At 54.5% G+C, this 20,439-nt stretch overlaps 5 protein-coding genes across 5 annotated transcripts; 3 read left to right on the top strand and 2 right to left on the bottom strand.

The window, feature by feature from the left end:
* Positions 1-1,419: 1,419 nt before the first annotated feature.
* Positions 1,420-3,924, bottom strand: MFIFM68171_09847 (uncharacterized protein; the record flags this gene model as incomplete). The annotated part of the gene is made up of 1 exon (XM_071065266.1): positions 1,420-3,924. One exon carries the CDS (start codon positions 3,922-3,924, stop codon positions 1,420-1,422), a length of 2,505 nt encoding a protein of 834 aa, XP_070921367.1.
* A 3,899-nt stretch (positions 3,925-7,823) lies between these two features.
* NUF2 (kinetochore-associated Ndc80 complex subunit nuf2) lies at positions 7,824-9,270 on the top strand (the record flags this gene model as incomplete). Its single annotated transcript, XM_071065265.1, has 2 exons — positions 7,824-9,101; positions 9,157-9,270. The coding sequence occupies 2 exons, from the start codon at positions 7,824-7,826 to the stop codon at positions 9,268-9,270; spliced, it is 1,392 nt and encodes a 463-aa protein (XP_070921366.1).
* A 202-nt stretch (positions 9,271-9,472) lies between these two features.
* On the bottom strand, positions 9,473-10,408 carry MFIFM68171_09845 (uncharacterized protein; the record flags this gene model as incomplete). Its single annotated transcript, XM_071065264.1, has 1 exon — positions 9,473-10,408. The coding sequence occupies one exon, from the start codon at positions 10,406-10,408 to the stop codon at positions 9,473-9,475; it is 936 nt and encodes a 311-aa protein (XP_070921365.1).
* A 420-nt stretch (positions 10,409-10,828) lies between these two features.
* Positions 10,829-13,367, top strand: APL6_2 (AP-3 complex subunit beta; the record flags this gene model as incomplete). The annotated part of the gene is made up of 3 exons (XM_071065263.1): positions 10,829-10,868; positions 10,925-11,067; positions 11,130-13,367. The coding sequence occupies 3 exons, from the start codon at positions 10,829-10,831 to the stop codon at positions 13,365-13,367; spliced, it is 2,421 nt and encodes an 806-aa protein (XP_070921364.1).
* An 854-nt stretch (positions 13,368-14,221) lies between these two features.
* MFIFM68171_09843 (uncharacterized protein) lies at positions 14,222-16,341 on the top strand (the record flags this gene model as incomplete). Its single annotated transcript, XM_071065262.1, has 6 exons — positions 14,222-14,538; positions 14,595-14,842; positions 14,902-15,080; positions 15,147-15,216; positions 15,284-16,104; positions 16,174-16,341. The coding sequence occupies 6 exons, from the start codon at positions 14,222-14,224 to the stop codon at positions 16,339-16,341; spliced, it is 1,803 nt and encodes a 600-aa protein (XP_070921363.1).
* Between the last annotated feature and the right edge of the window lie 4,098 nt (positions 16,342-20,439).

Below are 20,439 nucleotides of genomic sequence, written 5' to 3'. Positions count from 1 at the left end.
CAGCGCATGCATGGTCCGGCAGCTTGCTCGTCATCTCAAGAATCACGATTCTTAACGACCACATGTCGCTCTTGCATCACCTTTCTTGCGGGCTATGGCTCGAGCGACAAGGATCGTAACGACAGAGGCTTGTTGGATACCCGGTCGGGCAAGCACTTGCTGCAGGGTATTGGCAAGGTCAGCCAGCTAGGTAACGTCGGGGATTACGTGAGGTTTGGATTTGAGAACAGAACATATAGAGTTTATGGCCACAAATATGCTTCATACAACAGCCACAGGGTAGAAAAGCGCTGATCTCTAATCTCGCTGATACATTCACGTGCGCACCTCCTAACTATGCTGACTCTACCTCGCCCCTAATTTAGCCAAACAATACGTGATAGCACTTGACATTTGCCGAGCAATAGGTGTTCCCGGAATGAAGCTATTGCGAAATTGATTGCGAACGCTCCTCTATGGACGTGGTAGCTTTACCTAGGATAGGAACCACACACTCCAGGTTAGGGAGAGACACATCCCGCTGTGGTGAATTTCGCTGTTTGGAGGTGGAGGGTGAAATGCTAGTAAGGTAGTTGGGGGTGAAATTGCGTCAGATGAACAAATGTCGACTTGCACAATGATCTACACGGACCACACTTGAGAGGAAACTTTGGCTCGTACATTCGGACACCGCATCTCGGTTTTTCTAGATGGTCCCACAAGATCCCACCGAGTTCTCCTCCCGAAAAATCGCCCGCGAATGGTGCATGCTAAACAGCCCAGCCGCCCCGCAAGCCCAGTCCCATCTCATCTCATCATGCCTTCCATCCGATTTCCAGTTCTTAAGAGCCCTGTGGTATCCGTACGTGTCCCAGAAAGAAATAGAAAATAACGAAACGCAAATGTACTTCAACCGCCTCCTGCGTATAGGTAACCTCAACCTCGCCCCCGATAGAGGCAGGGATGAGCGCTGAAATTGGGGTATCCTGACCAATAGAACATCTACGAGAAGAGGGAAGCAATGAAAATACAAAGTAAGGGAAGACGGAGACAGAGATTCATGAGGTTGTGTCATATCTTGCGGAAGATGGGCACACCCATGATATTTGTGTTCGGATACAGGACGGTGACAATAAAGGGAAGAGCGAGAACCCTGGGTTGGCTAATCCATGAGACTGATGTTTTTTTGGGAGGGGTTTTTTTTTTCTTTTGCATTCTTTTGTTTTCGTTTTTCGTTTTTCTTTTTTTTCTTTTTTGTTTTTGAGATTGATAAAGGTTAGGAAAGTGAGAGGGTAGGGAGCGAATGGTGGTCGGTAGGTGAGATGCCAGTGGCACCAGAATATAGAAGTGTGTTAGGAAAAAGTTCAAACGAGTGGCATGTCTCAGGATTAGCCTGTTTCCGTGTCATTGCAAGTCTCTTCGTTGTCACCACCGCGTTCATCAAGAGCCCTCGAGTGCCGGGGACAGGCTTGTTCGCTTCGCATCGACCGATGATCGGGGCGATATGGATAATAGCCTCGCGCTGCCAGCACTAATGCGCCGTGCGTGTCCCTTGCCGAGATTGATGCTCCTCGCTCGCTGGAGCCCTTCGGCTTCCTCAACCTCGGCATCGGCCGAGCCATTGTTCGCCGGGCCTGCGGGTTCAACGGTACTTTCGCCCTCCTCATCAAAGGATTTGAGAAGGCCCTCACGACTCCTCATTCTGCCAACCGACTGGGCGTGGACAACGGTGGGTTGTTGGCCCCTGACGCTGCCCCAATGAGGTTCATCTTCCCAATCGCTTGACGGTCTAGCCTCGCCGGTAGATTTGCGATTCCACGCAGCACGGTCGGCGTTGGAAGGCGCAAGGCGTGACAGGTAATCGTCCTCGGTAATGGACATATCTTCGATATGATTATCATGCTCCTCAAGGCGCTCGTTATCCGACTCGGGCGTTTGTCGGCGGAGCTGTGGACCTGGCGCATGATGCATGATCCCTGATGACGTTCGCTTTTTGGATATCCTCCCAGACAACCACGATCCTTCCGAGTCGATGGATGCCAGTGACATTGCCTGTGGTTCAGGTGAGACGCCGGGCTGATCTTGATGGCTAAATGTGGATGGTGTCTGCCGCATCGCCTCGATAGACCGCTGCTCGGATACAGGCGTGTCGTACCTTGCCCCAAGCACCGACGGCGCAGTGATCACTTCGCCGGCGGTATGACGCAGGTCTGGCGTTGCCTCGGTGATGGAATGGATAGCTTCAACCTCTGGCGATTGTATTCGAGACGCGGGAGGCGAGATGGGTAACTCGGGTAGGTCTTCACGGAAGCGGGACATGGTCCGTTTCGGTACGCCCGAGCTGAGTTGTCGGGGCACGAAGTGAACCGGCGGCGTCGGTACCGGCGTTATCTGCATCGAGTCTCGTGACGTGTTGGAGAATGAAGATGGGCCTCCGGAATTACGCTTGTGCCTGGTAGCCCATCGAAGCAGGGAGGCCCAAAGCGGGCCTCTGATGCTGCTGGTCTCGGACCCCTTCTGCGCGGGTTCGGACTGTTCCGTTCTTGCTTCGGATTCTTGCGGGGATTTGGAACGAGACAACTTCCTGCGAAAGGAGCTCCGTGACACGGTATTCGTAAGCACCGGCACATGTTCTTCCTTGGCCTCGGGGGCCTGCGGAGTTTGCAAAGGGATGCTGTCTATCCGGTGGAAGGCTGCCAGCGGGTGGGTATGGCCATCGTCTTGTGTCGTCTCGAGGTCGTCACCTTTCGGAACGCTGTCCTGCTGCTTCAGTGACTCGTTTGAGAGCCGGATCCTCGATGATGTGACGACAGCAGAAGCTGGGTTGATCCCTAAGCCAACGTCTTCCCGGCCGAGAACGCCTCTCTCCAGATTGGGTGGTGACTCCCTTCCGTCTCTCAGAGCTTCGGTTTCGGCAGCCTTTTGCTTTTCGGCTCGCCTTGCAATTCTCTGTTCCAGTTTCTCTTGTTCCCGCTGTCTCTTCCGTTCGCGTCTCCGTTGGTCCCGTTCCATAAGCTCTCGTAGATCGCTCGCGCTGAGATCATCGGCGAGGCTATCAATCCTCTTGTGCGCCTTCAGTGTCGCCTCCGGTATCGGCGCTGACAGCTTCTTCTGCTGCGATGGCCGCCTGAACAGTCCTACGCCACCGCGAGGGCAGGCTCCTGGCCTCGGATTGGTTGTATAGCGCAGTGTCGGTCGTGGGGCTAGCGCCTCCAGAGCGGAAACCTTGTAGGAAATATAGTCGGAATCCGATGAGAGGGCCGAGTCAATGGATTCCGGGAGGGGTAACGAGATGTCTGATGACCGGTTGTACCTCTCCCACTCGGGTCCCTTGAAACCGGCCCCGAAGCCTGTCTTGACTCTCCGACTCTCTTTCTTCATAGGGCGCCCGAGCATCCAGTCCTCCGCCGGAGGTCGGACCGGCATGAAGCTGCTCATGGCCTTGATCTCGGCCTCGCGTTGATGGTCTTCCTTCCGTCGTTTCTTACTTGACATTTTCCGAGGTAGGTGATCGCCGTCCCTCTTGCCATGAAGCGTAGGCGCACGACGCAACATCTCGTCGTTCACAGCACCCATGCCGCTATTGTCTTGAATGCCACCGTGATAGTTTCCCATCCGAACATCGGCGCCTGCGGCGTTGGGCGAAGGTATGTCTGCTTCCCGTCTAGCTCTCGTACTCGTTCTGCGGTCCACCCGAATGGAATCTTGACGACCGGGCGAAAAGCTGTATGCCCGAGGCCGGCGCTGGAGTTTGTTGGATTCCGTCCGTTGCTTCTTGGTCCCTCGTCGTTCAGGTGTGGCCCTGATGGAGGCCATGGCCATGGCCACTTCTGGCACCGTTTGGCTGCGTGGCGGGAGCGCCTGCCCGCCAGATTCATCGACATCCATTGTGTTCGCCCGCCCGCGTTTCCGGCGGCTCTTGCGCCGAAAAGGCCACAACGCCATCCTTATTCTAGACACAACGACCCCGGCGACGGTCCGGTGCGAAGGCTAACACGATTCTGCGGTAGGATGCGTGGTTATGGTGACTAGGATGATCCGTGCTTGGCGGAGAATGGCCGGGATTCATTCTGAAGGTGTCAGGGCGAGCGACGTGTTGGCGGGAATGGTTGCGCGATTGGCAAATCGTCGGGACCACTGATGTCTCTACAGCATGCTTCGGCTGCGCAGCGTTCCGAAGATGCGCAAAGACCAGAGCCGCTCTGGTTCTTAATCAAACGACCGGGGATGGAGGGGCTGTGCCGAGCCAAGAGCTGAACAGTGGAATGCACCAAGCCTCTCCCAGCCGCTTTCGCGCTGTCTTGTAGGTGTTGTAGGTATGGCACGAGAGTCGGGTCAAGGCGTTGGGATGGCGGGAAAATTGGGTCTCGCAAGGTCGGGCGGGGGAGGGGCAAATGAATGGAAACGGCCCTTCGACAGGGGAAATGTGCGATCGCTGCCCGATGTTCACTGCTGGATTGGAGAGGTGGGGGGAATGGCTGAGAGAGGCGGCCCAAGGAGGTCTCAATTATCAGTTATGCGCAACGGGCGAGAGCTGTGCTGCGCAGGGGAGCACAGGTCACCGGGGAAAAAATAAGAATCGAGTGCAAGGGAGCAAGAGAGCAGAGCAGGGGCCCTAGCTTTCCTCCTGTCATCCAGTCAGCCAGGGACCCGGAGCGGAGAACGAGTGAGAAAACGGAGAGAGTGCTGCAAGGGCTCGCACCAATGACCCACCTTCTGCCCATTAGTCAAACCCAATCACCGTCTTGGCTGTGACCACGAGCCCTTGAAAAAGAAACCCTCGCACCCTTCCAATCATTCACCTTCGTTGCCCACTCGGCGGCCAGGTCCTGGAACGCAAGGAGTAGTTTATAATTTGGATGCCCTGCCCTACGCCGTACTGTCTTTGGCCTTTCCCAGCTGCATTCCGTTATGTTGGCCGTATTCTTCGCCGCCAAGTGGGACCGGGGAGCCGGCTCCTTGGCGTTGCCCCACTACAACGGCTTTTGGGTCCGCCAGGGTTTAGCCCACACGACGTTAGGCCGCTCGCCCCCGTCTTGCGACAGTTTGCCCCATGATCGCACGTTGGCAGTAGACGAAGAAACTGCATCCAAATGGCACCACTCAAATCCCCCCCTTCCCCCCCGCCCTTACTTCTGTGAAGGTAGTTTGATGTGGTGCCTCTACTCAAACCATCTCTCTTGGTATCGTTCGCGAACATCCAGGGGGATCGCCGGTTCCCGAGCCAGCAGTTTTCTGTTGCACTGCTCGTATCCGCCAAAATCATCCGTGCGTTAGCCTTGGTGCTCAAGAAAAACGAGCGACAGTTACGAAGGCGGACCCACCCTCTGAACTCCAGGTACCTTATGTCATAGGAGCTTCGCAATACCCTCGCCACCATTTATCCAACACATATCACACCGACCATTGGCGTCATTTTCGCCTCCAGCCAATATTTAGGATGGAGGTGGTCGTGCCGATCCCATCGAACCAAGGAATCGATCACCTCCGTGCGAAAGCCGGCCACACACACTGACGACTGTAACACAAGGGCAGCTAAGCTCCTTGGTCGCCGCAGGACCTGCATTTATCGCAAGAGCGCATTAGCCCACGGGCACTGCAGGCCAGGGGGGCATCGAGTGCAGTTTATACCGTCTGTCAGCCTGACACGTGTATCCACGGGTACTGTGCAGGGCACCAACAATCTCCATCTTGCCTAGCCAAGACATACAGATTCCCCTGTTTCGTGCGGGATGAGCGGAGCGCGATGCACGATCTGACTCTAATCTGCATTGGTTAACACGCTAAGGAAGACCACATCTACACCAAGGTGATTCGGTATCACCCGACGCGCTAATCGTGAGCCAGGAATGTGAAGAGGATTTTATCGAATTGACAAGCAAAGTACACTACAACAGGCGGAACCTTATGCATCTCGGGAACAGATGGCGCGGAAGCCAATCACGCCGAGCGAGGCCACTTTTTGCATGCGCCACGAAGAAACGGGACGCCAGGGGGGAAAGGGTTGGAGTGGCTCGGAGCCAACGGTATTGCGTTTCAAGATCAGCCCTCCCGCCAGGTGTGGGCAATGAACGACTGACGCCGTCCCCGATTCCTGCTTTTTAAGCTAGCCAGCCACAGCTGGGAACCCGGATGGATCGTAGAGGAACCGCGGGCGCCCTTAGCATAAACAATTAACGGGCTAATTTCGTTCGTCCAACCTCGATAACGGCCCGTTTTGCGCTAGCACGGTGATACGGAACACGAACGTGTTCATCAAGACGGGGTGCGGAACCTGGGGGAAGACGAATCTGTCCTGGTAGCGCGCATGCTATAACTCACCTGCACTCGCGCCCGATGCCTGCCAGATGCTCTGGCACTAGACACCAGGAAACGGGTGTTCCCTCTCAATGGTGTGACTGCGGTGCATGATAATGTATCGACACGTTGTTGTGTCCAGGATAAGGCATGCACGACGAGAATCCCGGACAGTCTGCTGCTTTTTTCAGGGTCCGACGAGGACCATGGGCACACCAGCCAGCATTTCAGATGTGGCACGGGAAACAGGGTCTGGTGCCGTCCGGTTGGTTCAACTGATGACAGCGAGTCGGGCAGGAAGCAAACGGCCATGGCAACGTTTCAATGCCAAGGCCCAGGATAAAATCACTCACTGGTGCAGACACCCCGGCACCCGACACGAAGCGATTTCGGCGCTCTACCGGAGCGCCGGCACTTGTTCCGAACCGCCCTAAGATACCTATGAATGGATGGCGTACTGTACACGTTTTGGGAGAGGTTAGCCGGCTTTGACACAATCCCGGACGCTTCTCACCCAGTCTATGCTGGGAAGTAAAATGTAGGCCAGGGCTGATTATACGGCCCATATATTCAACAACTGGAACCCCTGCCTCCATCCCGTCTTCCCACATAGTGTATCGGCGCGAGGAATGAGAAGGTCATTCCCATGTTACCCTCCCACGAGTTCCTGGTTCGCTACTATCCGCGCCGTCAAAACTATATTTAACGCGTCATCCAGCGCTTTACCTTGCATCCACGTTCCTATTTCTCATATCGAGCTAAAGTGAACCTTGTTTTTGATGCTGATCCTCTTTGATTTAATCAGAGATCTATGTCTCTTGAAGAGTCTGAATTCAGTGACATGCCCTTGGTGCCTATTTCGAATACAGACTTCTGCCACGGGTTGATCGACGTCTGGTTCAGTAGATCTGACAAACTTTACCGGACATAGCATACGGGGCTCCTTCTGAAGTACGTTACTATCGAAACGCTCCGTTTTCGAAGAACTGGTCAAAAGGGCCTACATCTTCAATGATGGCTCCCCGTTGCGAGCTGAGGGGTTGGCGAAACAGCCTTATTATGGCACTCTTGTTTATGAGCCTGAGAAACAGGAATGCTATAGCGAGATCACGTAATACGTGCCTATTAATCTTTGGGACCATGGATCCGGGACATCCACGAGAACCTGAGACCGAGAGTGGCAGGTGCTACAACGTCTATGCTTGACGCGATATCTAAGGTGCGGTGCATTTATAGTAGAATATTTCCAGCCAAGTTCAGAGTAACAGAGTGAGATGGCAACGCGAATGCGGATGGATGAGATGGCTTCGCATTTTCATGGCCACCGATATTCATGGAATAAAGAAGCCCTGATTCTGGTTGCGGGGTTATGCAATTAGCCGTCAGTACTAGGTCTTGGCAGCAGACTGGTTTCTCGAGCAACCCAATCGCACCGCACCCCGCATCGTCAACACTCGGTCAAAAAATGCTCTGTTGCACATCCACGCCACACGACGCGACGCGCGCATAGATGAGCCCGAAGCTGCAACCGTGAGAATCGCACAAGCATGGCTTACAATCCACGCATGTCGATACTGCCGACCGCGCAGCAACAGTCGCGATCGCGCAAGAAGGAGGAAGAAGCGGCCTACGCCAACATGCGCCTGCCCGACCGCGAAATCGTCGGCTGCATCAACGAGCTCGGAATTCCCTTCACCGTCGCTGATCTCCAGAAGCCGAACCCGATCCAAGTACAAATGATCTTTGAGTGGTTTGGCGAGCTGCTCATGAACAAGACGCGGCAGACGGTAGACCCGGCAATGCGCGCGGCGGCCCAGGACATGTGCGGCGACTTTGGCGACGCGCTGATGCCGCCCGACACGCGCAATCTACTGGGCTTCTTCGTATCATTGCGGCGGCTGATGCTCGACTGCGGCGTCAATGACTTCAACTTCATGGACCTATACAAGCCGACCCACGACCGCCTCGTCAAGATCTTTAGCTACGTCATCAACTTCGTGCGCTTCCGCGAGAGCCAGACGAGCGTCATCGACGAGCATTGCAACAAGGCCGAGAATGCGAAGTCACGCATTGAGCAGCTGTACGCTGAGAACCAAAACATGGAAGCGCAGTTGGACGAGATGCGCGTCAACAGGCGGCAGATGGAGGCATTGGTATCCGAGAAGACGAGGCGGAACGAGGAGCTCAAGAAGCGGCTCCTGGACCTGAGGAGAAGCCAGGAGAAAGTGGCAGCGCGCCTGGAAGAGGCCAAAGAAAAGAAGGGCGAACTTGCCGCCGAGCTGGAGGAGAAGACGGCAACCAAGTTAGCGCTCAAACAGGAGAGCGCCAAGCTGCGGCCGTACACTCTACAGAGCCCTCAGGCCCTGCAGTCCAGCCTCACGGAGCTGAGTAACACGTTGAACGCCGACAAGGCACACATCGACTCTCTAGACCGGAGAGCACGGGCGCTGCAAACATCGGCCGACTCCTTTGCGGTCGTGTCGACGGACGTGGCGTCCTGCATCAAGCTTCTGGAGGAGATTGCGGTCGAGCTGGCCAAGGAAGAGGAGGAAAACGCCAAGAACGCGAAGCAACGGGACGCGCTTACGGAGCGTGGGGCGAACGTGCGCGAGGTAGAGCGGACAGAGGCGCTCCTGCAACGGCAGCTGGCCAAGTGGGCGGAGCGGACCGAAGCACTGCGCGCGCAGAGCCAGGAGAAGGCGCAGAGGGCCAAGGAGAAGATGGAGGAGCTGCGGGCGGTGCACAAGAAGTTGACCGAGGAGCGGTCCGAGAAGGGCAAGGATATTGAGAGGAGAAGGGTTAGGATAGAGCAGATTGAGAAGAAGGTACGTACGGCCCGCGCGCTATTACTTCTTTGCAACTTTATTAACATGCCTTTAGATGCTCGATCTCAAAGAAAACATAGAGAACGAGGTCCATGCCGCATACGATGAGTACCTCAAGATGGAGGCACACATCAAGCTCTACATCACCGAGATGGAGCAGGCACTCTGAGCTGGTTTTCCGCACCATTCTTTCACCCGATTAATGTTGTAATGCGGTTGTCTGGTTGGGTTGGTTGATATGTCAGGGTTGGGTATGACGGGGGGGTCTCATCACTACGATACCACGGGATGACGGGCATCGGCGTTTGGGTTCGGGGTTCGAGACACGGATACAATGTACGGATACATGGCAGAAATTTCTTTCATCACCATCAAATCTCACTCCCGCCTTGCAGGTTCCTCCATCCCCCGTCCTCCTTAATCCCCCAATCCCGCTCCTCAAACCGAAACCATCTCCCCAGAACCCTCCTCACCTCCACCGTCTTCCCAACCCACCTCTCCCGCCTGATATTCCCCCCCGCACTCAAAACGGGCACCCTCTCCCCTAGCATATCCCCACCGCCCTCCCCGTCCATCCGCCGCTCCTCGCAAACCACAGCCCTGACCCCCTCCCGCCACGCCGCCTCGACGAGCCCCGCCGCGGTGCTGCTCAGCCCCTGGACGCTCCACTCGCTGGTGTGTCGGTGGAGCGGCAGGAAGTTGTACGCCAGGAGGAGGCCCAGCGGCCGCTGTCCTGCCCCGCTTCCGCGGGGTGCTGCAGCGGGTGGTCGTGGCGGCGGCGGAGCGTTGCTTGGGGCCGGGGAGAAGACGGAGAGGAAGGCGCGCAGGTGGGTGACGGTCGGGACGAAGACGGTGCGGATGTGCCGGGCAGCGGCGGTTTGGCTGAGGGAGGGGATGAGGAGGGGGTGCGGCGTGGTCTTGGGTTGGGGTTCCGGTGGGCGTTGGGGCTGGGGTTGGGGTTGAAGGGTGGACGGTGCGTGCACGGGTTGATTGTGTGGCTCAGAAGCCGATGTGGGACTTTCTGCTTGGGAGGATTCCTGGGTGGGACAAGGGCGGTCTCGGTCCTGAATCGGATGTAGATCTGCGGTGGCTTGCTGCGCGGTGGCCGGGTTGGGTGGTTTGTGGCGGGGTTGGTTCTCGTGCTGGTGCTGGTGCACGAGGTCCTGCGTGAGGGAGGAAAGGAACTCGGTTCGGTCGGAGCATATGATGAGGGTTGTCGGGTAGTCGCAATGGTGGATGATGAATTGGAGCAGTTCCGAGGGCAGGGCTGGGGAAAGGAAGAGGGGATGTGAGTGTGTTGTATCCATTGTCCCGTAGTGAGAGTGAAAAACGAGGTGAGACGAGTCTAGCCTTCTGCTGCAACCTTATCACATGCAACAACCCAGATAAGGAACAGTAAAACCCAGATCCCATCCGCTTCCCCGGAGATTTCTTGCATCCCGGGCTCCCCAGGCAGTCCCGTCCCGTCGCTGGATGGATCGATCTCCATGCAGAGTGCGGATCGGCCCGTTACCTCTCCAGGCCCGCATGCCCCGCTTGGGCGTTGGAGGGGTTTAGCTGCATAGCGTAGCTCAGAGGACCCCGCCAATGCCCAGGCCGGATGTCGCAGATCACGTCACTGGCCCCAAGCCACTCCCGCTAACGCGAGGACGCAGAAACAATCACGGTTGTGTGCACGAAAGCCGAGAGCTTCAGAGCTCCCGACGGAGCAGCATCAGACACCCGCTATGGAGTCAATAGCTCGGATCTCGAGTTTGCTCGAGAATGGTGGGCGTCAAGCTACACTCCAAACGGCCCCATCACCGCTGACTGTCTTCTGCTAGCCCGAGAATTGACGCTCGATGCTGCCTCTGCTGCCCGAAGCGTGCGGAGCTCGTCCAAGCCGCTCGACCGTACCCAAGTCAAGAAGCTCCTTGATAGTCGAAATGAGAGGGAGGTGCTTGACGGGCTTCGGCGCGTTATCTCGGTTTGTTGCGGCCACTTGCCTTGCCACTGTTGGGGGACTGCCATTCGCTGACTGTCGCCCAGATGATGTACCGCTCGCAAAAGACACTGCCGCTTTTCTCGTCCGTCGTCAAGAACGTTGCGTCGCCGAATCTCGAAATCAAGAAGCTCGTCTACATCTACCTCATCCACCATGCCGAACAGGAGCCCGACCTCGCCCTCCTGTCCATCAACACAATCCAAAAGTCGCTGTCAGACACGAACCCCCAAGTGCGAGCGCTGGCGCTGCGGACAATGTCGGGCATACGAGTGCCGGTTATCAGCCAGATCGTATCGCTAGCAATCAGGAAGGGCGCAGGCGACATGAGCCCGTACGTACGACGCGCCGCGGCGCTAGCCATCCCCAAGTGCTACCGTCTCGACCCCTCCCAGCTACCTCAGCTGCTCGACTACCTCTCGACTTTGCTAGGCGACAAACAGTATTATGTGGCCGGCGCGGCCGTGACGGCATTCATGGAGGTCTGCCCGGAGAGGATCGACATGATACACAAGCATTACCGGAACCTGGTTAGGATGATCGTGGATATGGACGAATGGAGCCAACTGTCGACGCTGCGATTAATGACCATCTACGCGCGCAAGTGCTTCCCAAGGAGAGCAAAGACGGTCAAGAGCAGGGAAAAGGGTGCTGATCTGCAAGATTTCTATCGCGAAGCCACAGACGGCAGCTCCGAAGGGGAGCAAGTGTTGGCTCTGGATCCAGACCTCGAGTCTTTGCTTAACAGCATCAGGCCCCTACTGCAATCTCGCAACTCCGGCGTCGTGGTTGCAGTTGCGCGGTGTTATTCTGCCGTGGGCACGCCCGCCTACGCCAAGCTGGCGATTGGGCCTCTGATCGCCCTGCTCCGCGGCGCCCAGGATATTCAGCAAGTCGCCCTGTTCAACATAGTCTCCATCTGCCTAAGCAACCCCGCCGATTTCGTCAAATATGCCACACATTTCCTTGTCCGTGCAACCGACACACAGCCGGTGTGGGAGCTCAAGCTGGAGCTGCTCACCCTCGTCTTCCCGCACGCCCCAGCGCATGTGAAGAGCCTCATCCTCAACGAGCTAGAGCACTTTAGCCGTGGCTCTGACAAGGTCCTCGTAAGAGAAGCAGTGCGCGCCATCGGCCGCTGCGCCCAAGCAGACACGGCAACGGCACCCCGTTGTCTTCGGCTCCTGCTCGACCAGATTACCAGCCTCGACGGCATCCTCGCCGCCGAAAGCCTTACGGTCATCCGCCACCTCATCCAGCAGGATCCAACCGCGCACGTCGCGACGGTCGTCCGCCTCGCCAAGAACCTCGACTCGGCCACAGACCCGCAAGCCCGCGCCACCATCATCTGGCTGGTGGGCGAGTTCTCGGGACTTAACGGGGAAGACAACATTGCCGCCGACGTGCTGCGCATCTTGCTCAAGGACTTTGCATCCGAGTCGGAAATCGCAAAGCGCCAAATCGTCTTGCTCGGCGCAAAAGTCTACCTGCACCATGTCAATCGCCAGATTGAACAATCCCAGCGGTCTCAAGAACCGCCGCTGTCTTCCGAGGGCACGCAGGCCCAACAGCCGGCCCAACCTCCGCTGCTCCTTGAAGACGACCCCCATCCGATCGCCAAGCTATGGTCCTACATCCTCCTTCTGGCGCGTTATGACACGTCCTACGACCTGCGCGACAGGACGCGACTCTACAAGGCCCTCCTATCGGTCCCGCAGCTGGCGACGTTGATGCTGTTGGCCCCGAAGCCGGCGCCGCAGGCACCGTCTCCTTCGGAAGCGAGGAAGGGCTACACGCTCGGCTCCGCCGCGCTGGTGCTTGCCGGCGGTGGCGGGGTGCATGGCCTGCGCGGGTACGAGGATTTGCCCCCGTGGGTGGTGGAAGGGAGGGAGCCGGACCCGAAGTTGAGGGATCGGGAAGGGGACAGGGGGCCTGTGGCCGAGGGAAGGGGAACTGGGCTGCCGCCGGCAGCTGAAATGTTGGATGCTGCTGCTGCTGGGAGGTCATCGTCGCCTTCGGTGAGCGGGGCGGTGGGAGGAAAGGTAGCCGGGGCAAATGGGGTGGGCGAGAAGACATTGGATGATTGGTTGGCTGAGGATGAGGTCAAGGTTGGGGCTGGTGTTGGTGATGAGGGGGAGAGCGAAGAGGAGGAAGAGGAAGAGGAGAGTGAGGAGGAGGAGGAAGAAGAGGAAGAAGAAGAGGAGGACGAGGAGGACGAAAGTGAGGAGGAGGAGGAAGAGAGTGATGAGGAAGAAGAGAGCGCAAGGCTTGTGCGGCCGTCGTAGCGTATGTATCGCAGGCCATGCGTTGAAAACGTTCGGACTGCTGAGTACCCCAGCCCATGGCTATGGTCCACTTGAAATGTGTCGCTATGGCTAATACGGATATCTTGCACAATTACGCCTGAGTCTAAGCTTTCTTGTGATACTTCGCACCGCTTGCGAGATTGACATTGTGTTCCAATACGATTTGATGAGCAGCAGGCCATTCGGCATTATCCGATGCAGGGTATAATCGGTCGTAAGGAATCTCTTTTTTCGCTTTCGCGTATCTACTACTAAAATTACCACTTATTCGGCAACCCCCAAGTTCAATTCCGCGAACTCTTCCCCCAATCGGCTAAAGCGTTGGGCCTATCTAAACAGAGGTGGACGTAGAGGCAAGAGAACTCAGCCCCCGTCCCATCAAAAGCCCCCGGTATCAGTTATGTACATTAGGCACTTTGTGGCGAACGGCAGTTGAATTGCCGGCCGGGTTCATTGCCAGATCCAGGGGTTGGCACCGATATTACGTCGGTAGCGCATCGGCACATCCTACAATGCAGAGCCTGGCCCTCACCCGCCGGCTTGGATCAGGTGGCAACCCTGCAGCAGAACCAATATTCCCATGCGCTACCACGGCAAAGTAGCCTTGGTGACCGACTCGCACTCCAGGAACAAATACCAACCCGCGGCGCCTATTGCTATGAGGATGGAGAGTGCAACCAATCCGGGCTCATGCCCTTTGCAGGAGCAAAGTACTTTACATAGTTGTCGCCCGTAATATAAACCAGACCAAATTTTCCCTCAACCCGGCCCCCCCATGGCCGTCAATATCCCGTTCCTTCCAGCACACCAGAAGTAACTTTATTCAAGCGATTATGAAGCAGGGAGTGCTCTGCCTCGCCATTGCTGCCGCCGCTGGCGGTGGGTTGGCCTCCCAGTCCCAGCCACTCCAAGGACGACAGGAGGTTGACCAATCTGGCTATGGTTGGCCGCGAGGATGCAAATGCTACCCCGGAGACTCTTGCTGGCCGACCGGCGGCGAGTGGGCCGCTCTTAACCGCACTGTCGGCGGCCGGCTCGTTCGGGCTATCCCTCCCGGTGCCGCCTGCTACGACAGTTTCGAAGGGATCCCCACCCGGGACCCGGCCAAATGCGCCGAGGTAGCGTCGCAATGGAGCAACGCAACCTGGACGTGCGTCTTCACTTGCATTCAGAGCGAACATGGGATCTGGCTAACCTGACATCCAGGGCTGACCAGGCGACAATCCCCATGATACCGATATGGAGCAATAATACATGCGCGCCCAATACGGCAACTGGACAACCCGGTCCGCCGGTGGGATGCCCGGATATTTGCACGCTCGGCTTCTTGTCCCCGTACGCCATCCTGGCCGAGAGTGCCGACGACGTCGTGGCTGGAGTCAACTTTGCCCGCACCAGGAAGTTGAGGCTCATCATACGGAATACGGGCCACTGCTTCATGGGTCGGTCAACGGGTAAGATAGTACGCTGCTGATCCTGCTTGAGCTTTCGCTCACCACTACCACCTACCTAGGGTACGGCGCACTGGTCATTAACACGCATCGCCTGAACTCCATCAAGTTCAGCAGCACGTGCACCCTCTGCGATGGCCATACCGGTGGTGTTGTGAAAGTGGGCGCCGGTGTCATGATGCAGGATCTATATGCCCAAGCCTGGCCCAGGAATCTGGATGTCTTGGGCGGCGAATGTCCCGTGAGTCGAATTTTAACTCCGGTCGCAAGAGGCTGCGAAATAAAAGTTCTGACAAAACCAAAACAGACGGTGGGAATCGCAGGCGGCTACTTCGGGGGAGGAGGACAAGGGCCGTTATCCGGCTACTACGGAGTCGGTATGTACTTGCGGATGCACCTGAGGGGGACGCACTATTCGCACAAACTGTTAAACCTTTGTGACAGGCTCTGACCACGCCATTTCCTTCGACATTGTCCTCGCCAATGGGCGGAGGGTGACAGCCGACGCGAGGCAAAATATCGACCTCTTCTGGGCGCTCAAGGGCGGCGGCATGGGCACCTTTGGCGTCGTCACCTCGGTGACGCTCAAGACGTACCCTGCGATGCCCGTCACCGGCATGGGCCTCGCCATCACCGACTCGGGCGACCGCTTCTGGGAGGGCGTCCGCATCTGGCACACCATGGCCCCGGCCTACACGGCCGCGGGAATGTACGTGTGGTACGCGTTGCAGGAGGGCTCGCTGGTCGCTCAGCCGTTCGTCGCGCCCAACCTGACCGCCGCGCAGTTCCGCGCCGTCGTCGACCCGCTCCTGGACCGGCTCCGCGCCGCCAACGTGAGCTTCACGACCACCGAGGTGCGTACGTTTGCAAAGTTCGGGGACCTGTACCGTGACATGTGGGTCACGGCATTCCACGGCTCCGGCCTGGGCGCCTACTTTGGCGGCCGCATGATCTCGCAGCGGGATGTGAGCGAGCGCGGCGACGACATTGTCCGCGCCTTCCGGACCATGAGCGACAGGTACCCCGGCCAGGTGCTCTTCGGCGGCCACCTGGTCAATCCCGGGAACAGGGTCCGGGACCCGCAGCAGCGGCTCAGTGCCGTCCACCCTGTTTGGCGGGACACGGCGGATATCCAGATCTTCTTGTACGTGCCGCCTCCGTGCATGTCGCCGGAGCAGCGGGCCGAGGCCGAGCGGAGGGTCACAGTGGAGCTGGGTGGTATTCTCCGCGCCGTGACCCCTACGAGTGCTGTATATTCTAACGAGGTATATGGCGTTTCGTCCCATGAGGACAGATCATCACCGGCACCAGGGCTAACTACCTAATATTGTTAGGGTGACATCAACGAACCAAACTGGCAGGACGCCTTTTGGGGCCCGGTCTATCCACGGTTAAGGCGGATCAAGGACAAGTACGACCCAGATGATGTGTTTTGGTCCAAGTCAAGTACGGGCTCCGAGGGCTGGGCTCTGCAGAACGACTTGAAGCTCTGTAGAGCGTGATAAAGGGCTTCACAATTGCGCGCCAAAAAGTTGTAATGAGGTAAGTAACGATTGAATGTTTGCGAATAATAACATGCCATATGGCCAATTTCGAATGTGGTTTTTTGTCCTCGCTAAAAGATGAGGGCGATGATGTTACCACACAAAATCCACCCCTATGTCTCTCTTGTTGCTCCCCCCCTGAAAGTAAGGCTAAGGTTGGCCAGCCGTTCTGCACACTCGTTTTGTTTTCTTCAGGGGAACTTTGAGCATCTCCCACGGCAACGCTCCTCCTCACCGGGCGGGCAAAGAATCAGCGGGATTATGCACGTATAGCCCTCGGGGCATTTGGGGTCGCCATCGTCCCCGCAGGGACGACCCTCGATGGGGTCGGGTCTGCATTTTCCGATGCACTTGTTCGGGTCGCAAGGGATGAGAGGAATTTGGCAGGTGTATCCACGGGGGCAGGGCGCAATTTTGGCCCCGCAAGGACGCCCGTCGATGTTGTCGTCTTTGCCGAGGGACAAGCCAAAAAGCAGGAACGCCGCGAAGAGGGCCTTGATGGTGATCATATCGGCAAGGTGCATAGAGTAAGGGATGCGTTCTACTATGGGTTTGAGGGGGATGAGAACTAGATCATAGACACTATCACGGATGGTCCGGGGAGCCTGGGTGTGGTTATATGGCTATGTGGTTGATTGGCATCAATCAGGTTGCTGTTACTAAATAAGGAAGCTTCTAGGTCCCATCCTATGCTACCGCCGACGCCTCCTACACGTATACGTCCGTATTCAGTTTAGGCCTGGCAAGTCACGGTTGCCCGCGGATATGATCCCTGGTTCCTCGTCCTGAGGCGAGTATGATTACCCGACGGATGAACTTCCATGCGACCCTGACATATTGCCAATGATACTCGGGACCGCCCTACAATTGGGCGTTCGACTCGCGCGCTCCGCCAATGGGGGGAGCCGGGTGAGCCAGTGTGAGCGGTACGACACTCGCCGCTTTTTCTCGCACAAGTGGGTGAGCGGCCGGTGGGCGAGATAGTGCCAAGTAGCTAGGTATGCAGTCTTGTGAATGGGCAGGTTCCATTGTGATGCAATGGCGGTAAACATCCAACTAATCTGGCCTTGGTGTATCAACTCCCAACCTCGTGCATCTGCTGCTTGTCAACGGCGAGTGTCATCAAGAACCAGTTAAAGAAGACAGGGAGGTAGGGCTGATGTGGCGGCTGACGGCTGCTCACACTGTCACGGGCGAGGACGAGATCCAAATGCTTTCAGAAAGAACGTCCTAACCTCGAGGACGCATCAATTCCTGTATCCCCAGGTTAGCCGAAGGAAATTGTCAGCGGTTTTGGCATCGGCGGGAGAGCCTCCCTCATTCACATAGAGTAACCTGCTACCGCACTTATTCTTGTCCTCTTTCTCATTTTTATTTTTTGTTTTTAATTTTTAATTTTTTTTGTTTTTTATTTTTCATTTTATTTTTAATTTTTTTTATTTCGTTTCTTTTTCAAAGTTGCCTTGTCGTACAATCAGACATGTCTCCACATACCATATTCCGTGAACAGGTGGCCGTCCTCAGTTAACGGATCGCTCTAATGCCCGTCCTTGCCCGTCCACAACAGTCGTAGGCAGAGCGCCGTCCCCAATGCCGATTTTTGTGCCTAACCCTAAGCCTACTCGTAGCCCGCTTCCTCCTCCCACTTGGGAGTGATTGATGTGGATGGGAACAACTGGGGGCCACTTGGCTAAAGGCAAGGAGAGCAAATGTGGCTAGTTAGGATGGGAGCGGACTGTTGTTGCCGTGTTCTGCTGAGTGTACGTCCTGCCTGTTTGTTCTGATATGCGAGGATGGAGATGTTTACCTTTGGTATAATTATACATAGGGATAGAGAAGTAGTTCGGTAGCGAGACTATAATAGTCTCATAGCCTTTGCCCTTTGAGATAATTAAGGTGATGGAGGATTAAGTTCCTCAATACTTAATTGGCTATCTAGTTATATACTACTCTATGGCCGTAGGCCGCCATTACCACAGAAGCCAACAGCATAACATGTCTTATAAGCGAGCGGTACATATAAGCGAGCGGTACACTTTCCACCATCTACCCACAACTATCCTAAATTACAATACAACTACTAAGAAATAACAATAACTGAACCAGAAATAGATGAATCAGACGATTCTCCAGCCTCCTAACATATACGTGCATTATAGCCAGACTTGCCGCACAGACTATAGCACCGAATCTTCGTACTAGACCCCCCTACACTATCACTATTTTGTAGTCTTTCATAGATTACTTGCTCACCTACAGCCTTTTAATCTAGTAGATCCTGTACTTCTTGTACAGTATAAGACCTTCTAAGCTATATACATGTTTTTTTTAGCTCTCTATCGCTTACTAAGCTTCTCATTGGCTTTTCGTAGTGCCGAGACCTCTGTACGTAAAAGGGCTACTTCGTGTATCATAGCCATCGTACCTTTAGCTAGTTGGTTTACAGCAGCTAGTATAGATATCGGAGAACTGCCTTAGTAGTTGGATATCCGGCTTTTGATAAGATCTTTCTATAAGGTAGTTTCTCAGGAGTTTTATAGTATTTGAGATTACTAAGGTAGTGCTGTACCTGGTCGTGAAATTAATGGAGTTAGGGTTCGGAGACATATATCTATCTTAGAAATAACCTTTTCTAGATTATACGGTATAAGACTAGCTTCGGTAAAGGCTCCTTAGATATTCTTATCGGTAAAAGCAGCAAAAAACACCTCTTTAAACGTATAGAGAAATTCTAACTTAGTAATATACGTAATGTATATATGCATCAACTCTTTGATTTGATTACTATAAATCTTCTTTAACAGCCTAAAATAACTAATATCCAATAGCTAGACTAGATATAAAGAATATAGAGATATATAAAGCATAATAATATTATACTCCTAGCAATGATTTCGAATTAGTCAGAGTAGTGACTCTCGTAGCCGTTGAGGATTAAAAGCCAGTATTTCCCTTTTATCTAAGATACCATATAAAAATCGAAGTACTGGATCCAATCTAGGCCTTTTTTATTAGTAGTCTAGCCGTTATCGGTTATTCTGATATACCAGGTAGCTGGAAAACTACAATCTCAATACTAGCTTTCCTAGTGATATTTCTCTTTTAAAAGGATAAATGGTAGGATAGCCTAGCCTTAAACATTCACTCCTTAGATAACTGTAGCCCACTTACAGTTACTAGGCTAGACTTTTTTAACTTTCCTATAGCCATCGGAGGTAGTTACAACCATATTGTAATGAGAGCTACAGGGCAAGATCGGGAGAACTGGCCGAATGATGGTGGATGATGTCACTGTACTAGGGTAGATAAGAACCCCATGGGAAACCCTCTCACGTGGGAAACTTTTGATCCATAAGGATCAGTCTCTGTGTAGTCAATGATAATAGGAGGCTGTTCGTGAAGCTATCGCCCACTGATCGAACCCTTTTCGGTACTGAGACATCGTAGTTTATCTCCCTCAACATGTTCCCAGAACAACCCCCTTTACACATACTAGTAGTAATTATACCTATTATAAACCCGGTCTCGTCAAAGTTATATATATCTTTATTAAGAATACCGTATTTAGCTTTTAGTATTATATACAAATGCAAACTACTCACGAATAATCTTCAGATCTTCGTATTTAGCTCTCTAGTAGTCGTATTTACGCGTAAAACATATCCGGAGTTCTAGTTAGCGTTTAACAAAGTTATAAACCCAGAGTTTATCGACAGGGAGCGTATTACATTCGCGTAGCAGTCGGTTGGCCATATCTTCTATAAAACGAAGCTGAGGAGGGAATGTGTGTGTATAGAGCTCAGTTATATACTGAATAATTATATACTCCTCTAGATCTATAAGTTTTCGTGAATTAGCTAGGGTATCACGTTATACAGGCCGTTTATCGCATCGGATAAATAAGGTTATTGGTAGTACATTATAGATCGTATCTATCTTTCGAAAACTAAGTTTTGGATTATCTTATATAGCCTTGAGAGTTAAAATAATCCTGGATTCGACTGAGTAGGAACCTATAGCGAAATGGTAGTAGAATTGGTAAGAGAAGTTGGATCT

The sequence above is a fragment of the Madurella fahalii genome (assembly GCF_045866475.1).
Source record: "Madurella fahalii IFM 68171 DNA, scaffold_5, whole genome shotgun sequence".
NCBI lineage: Eukaryota > Fungi > Ascomycota > Sordariomycetes > Sordariales > Madurella > Madurella fahalii.
Note: the sequence above shows the minus strand (reverse complement) of the source record. Positions and strands in the feature narration are given on the sequence as shown.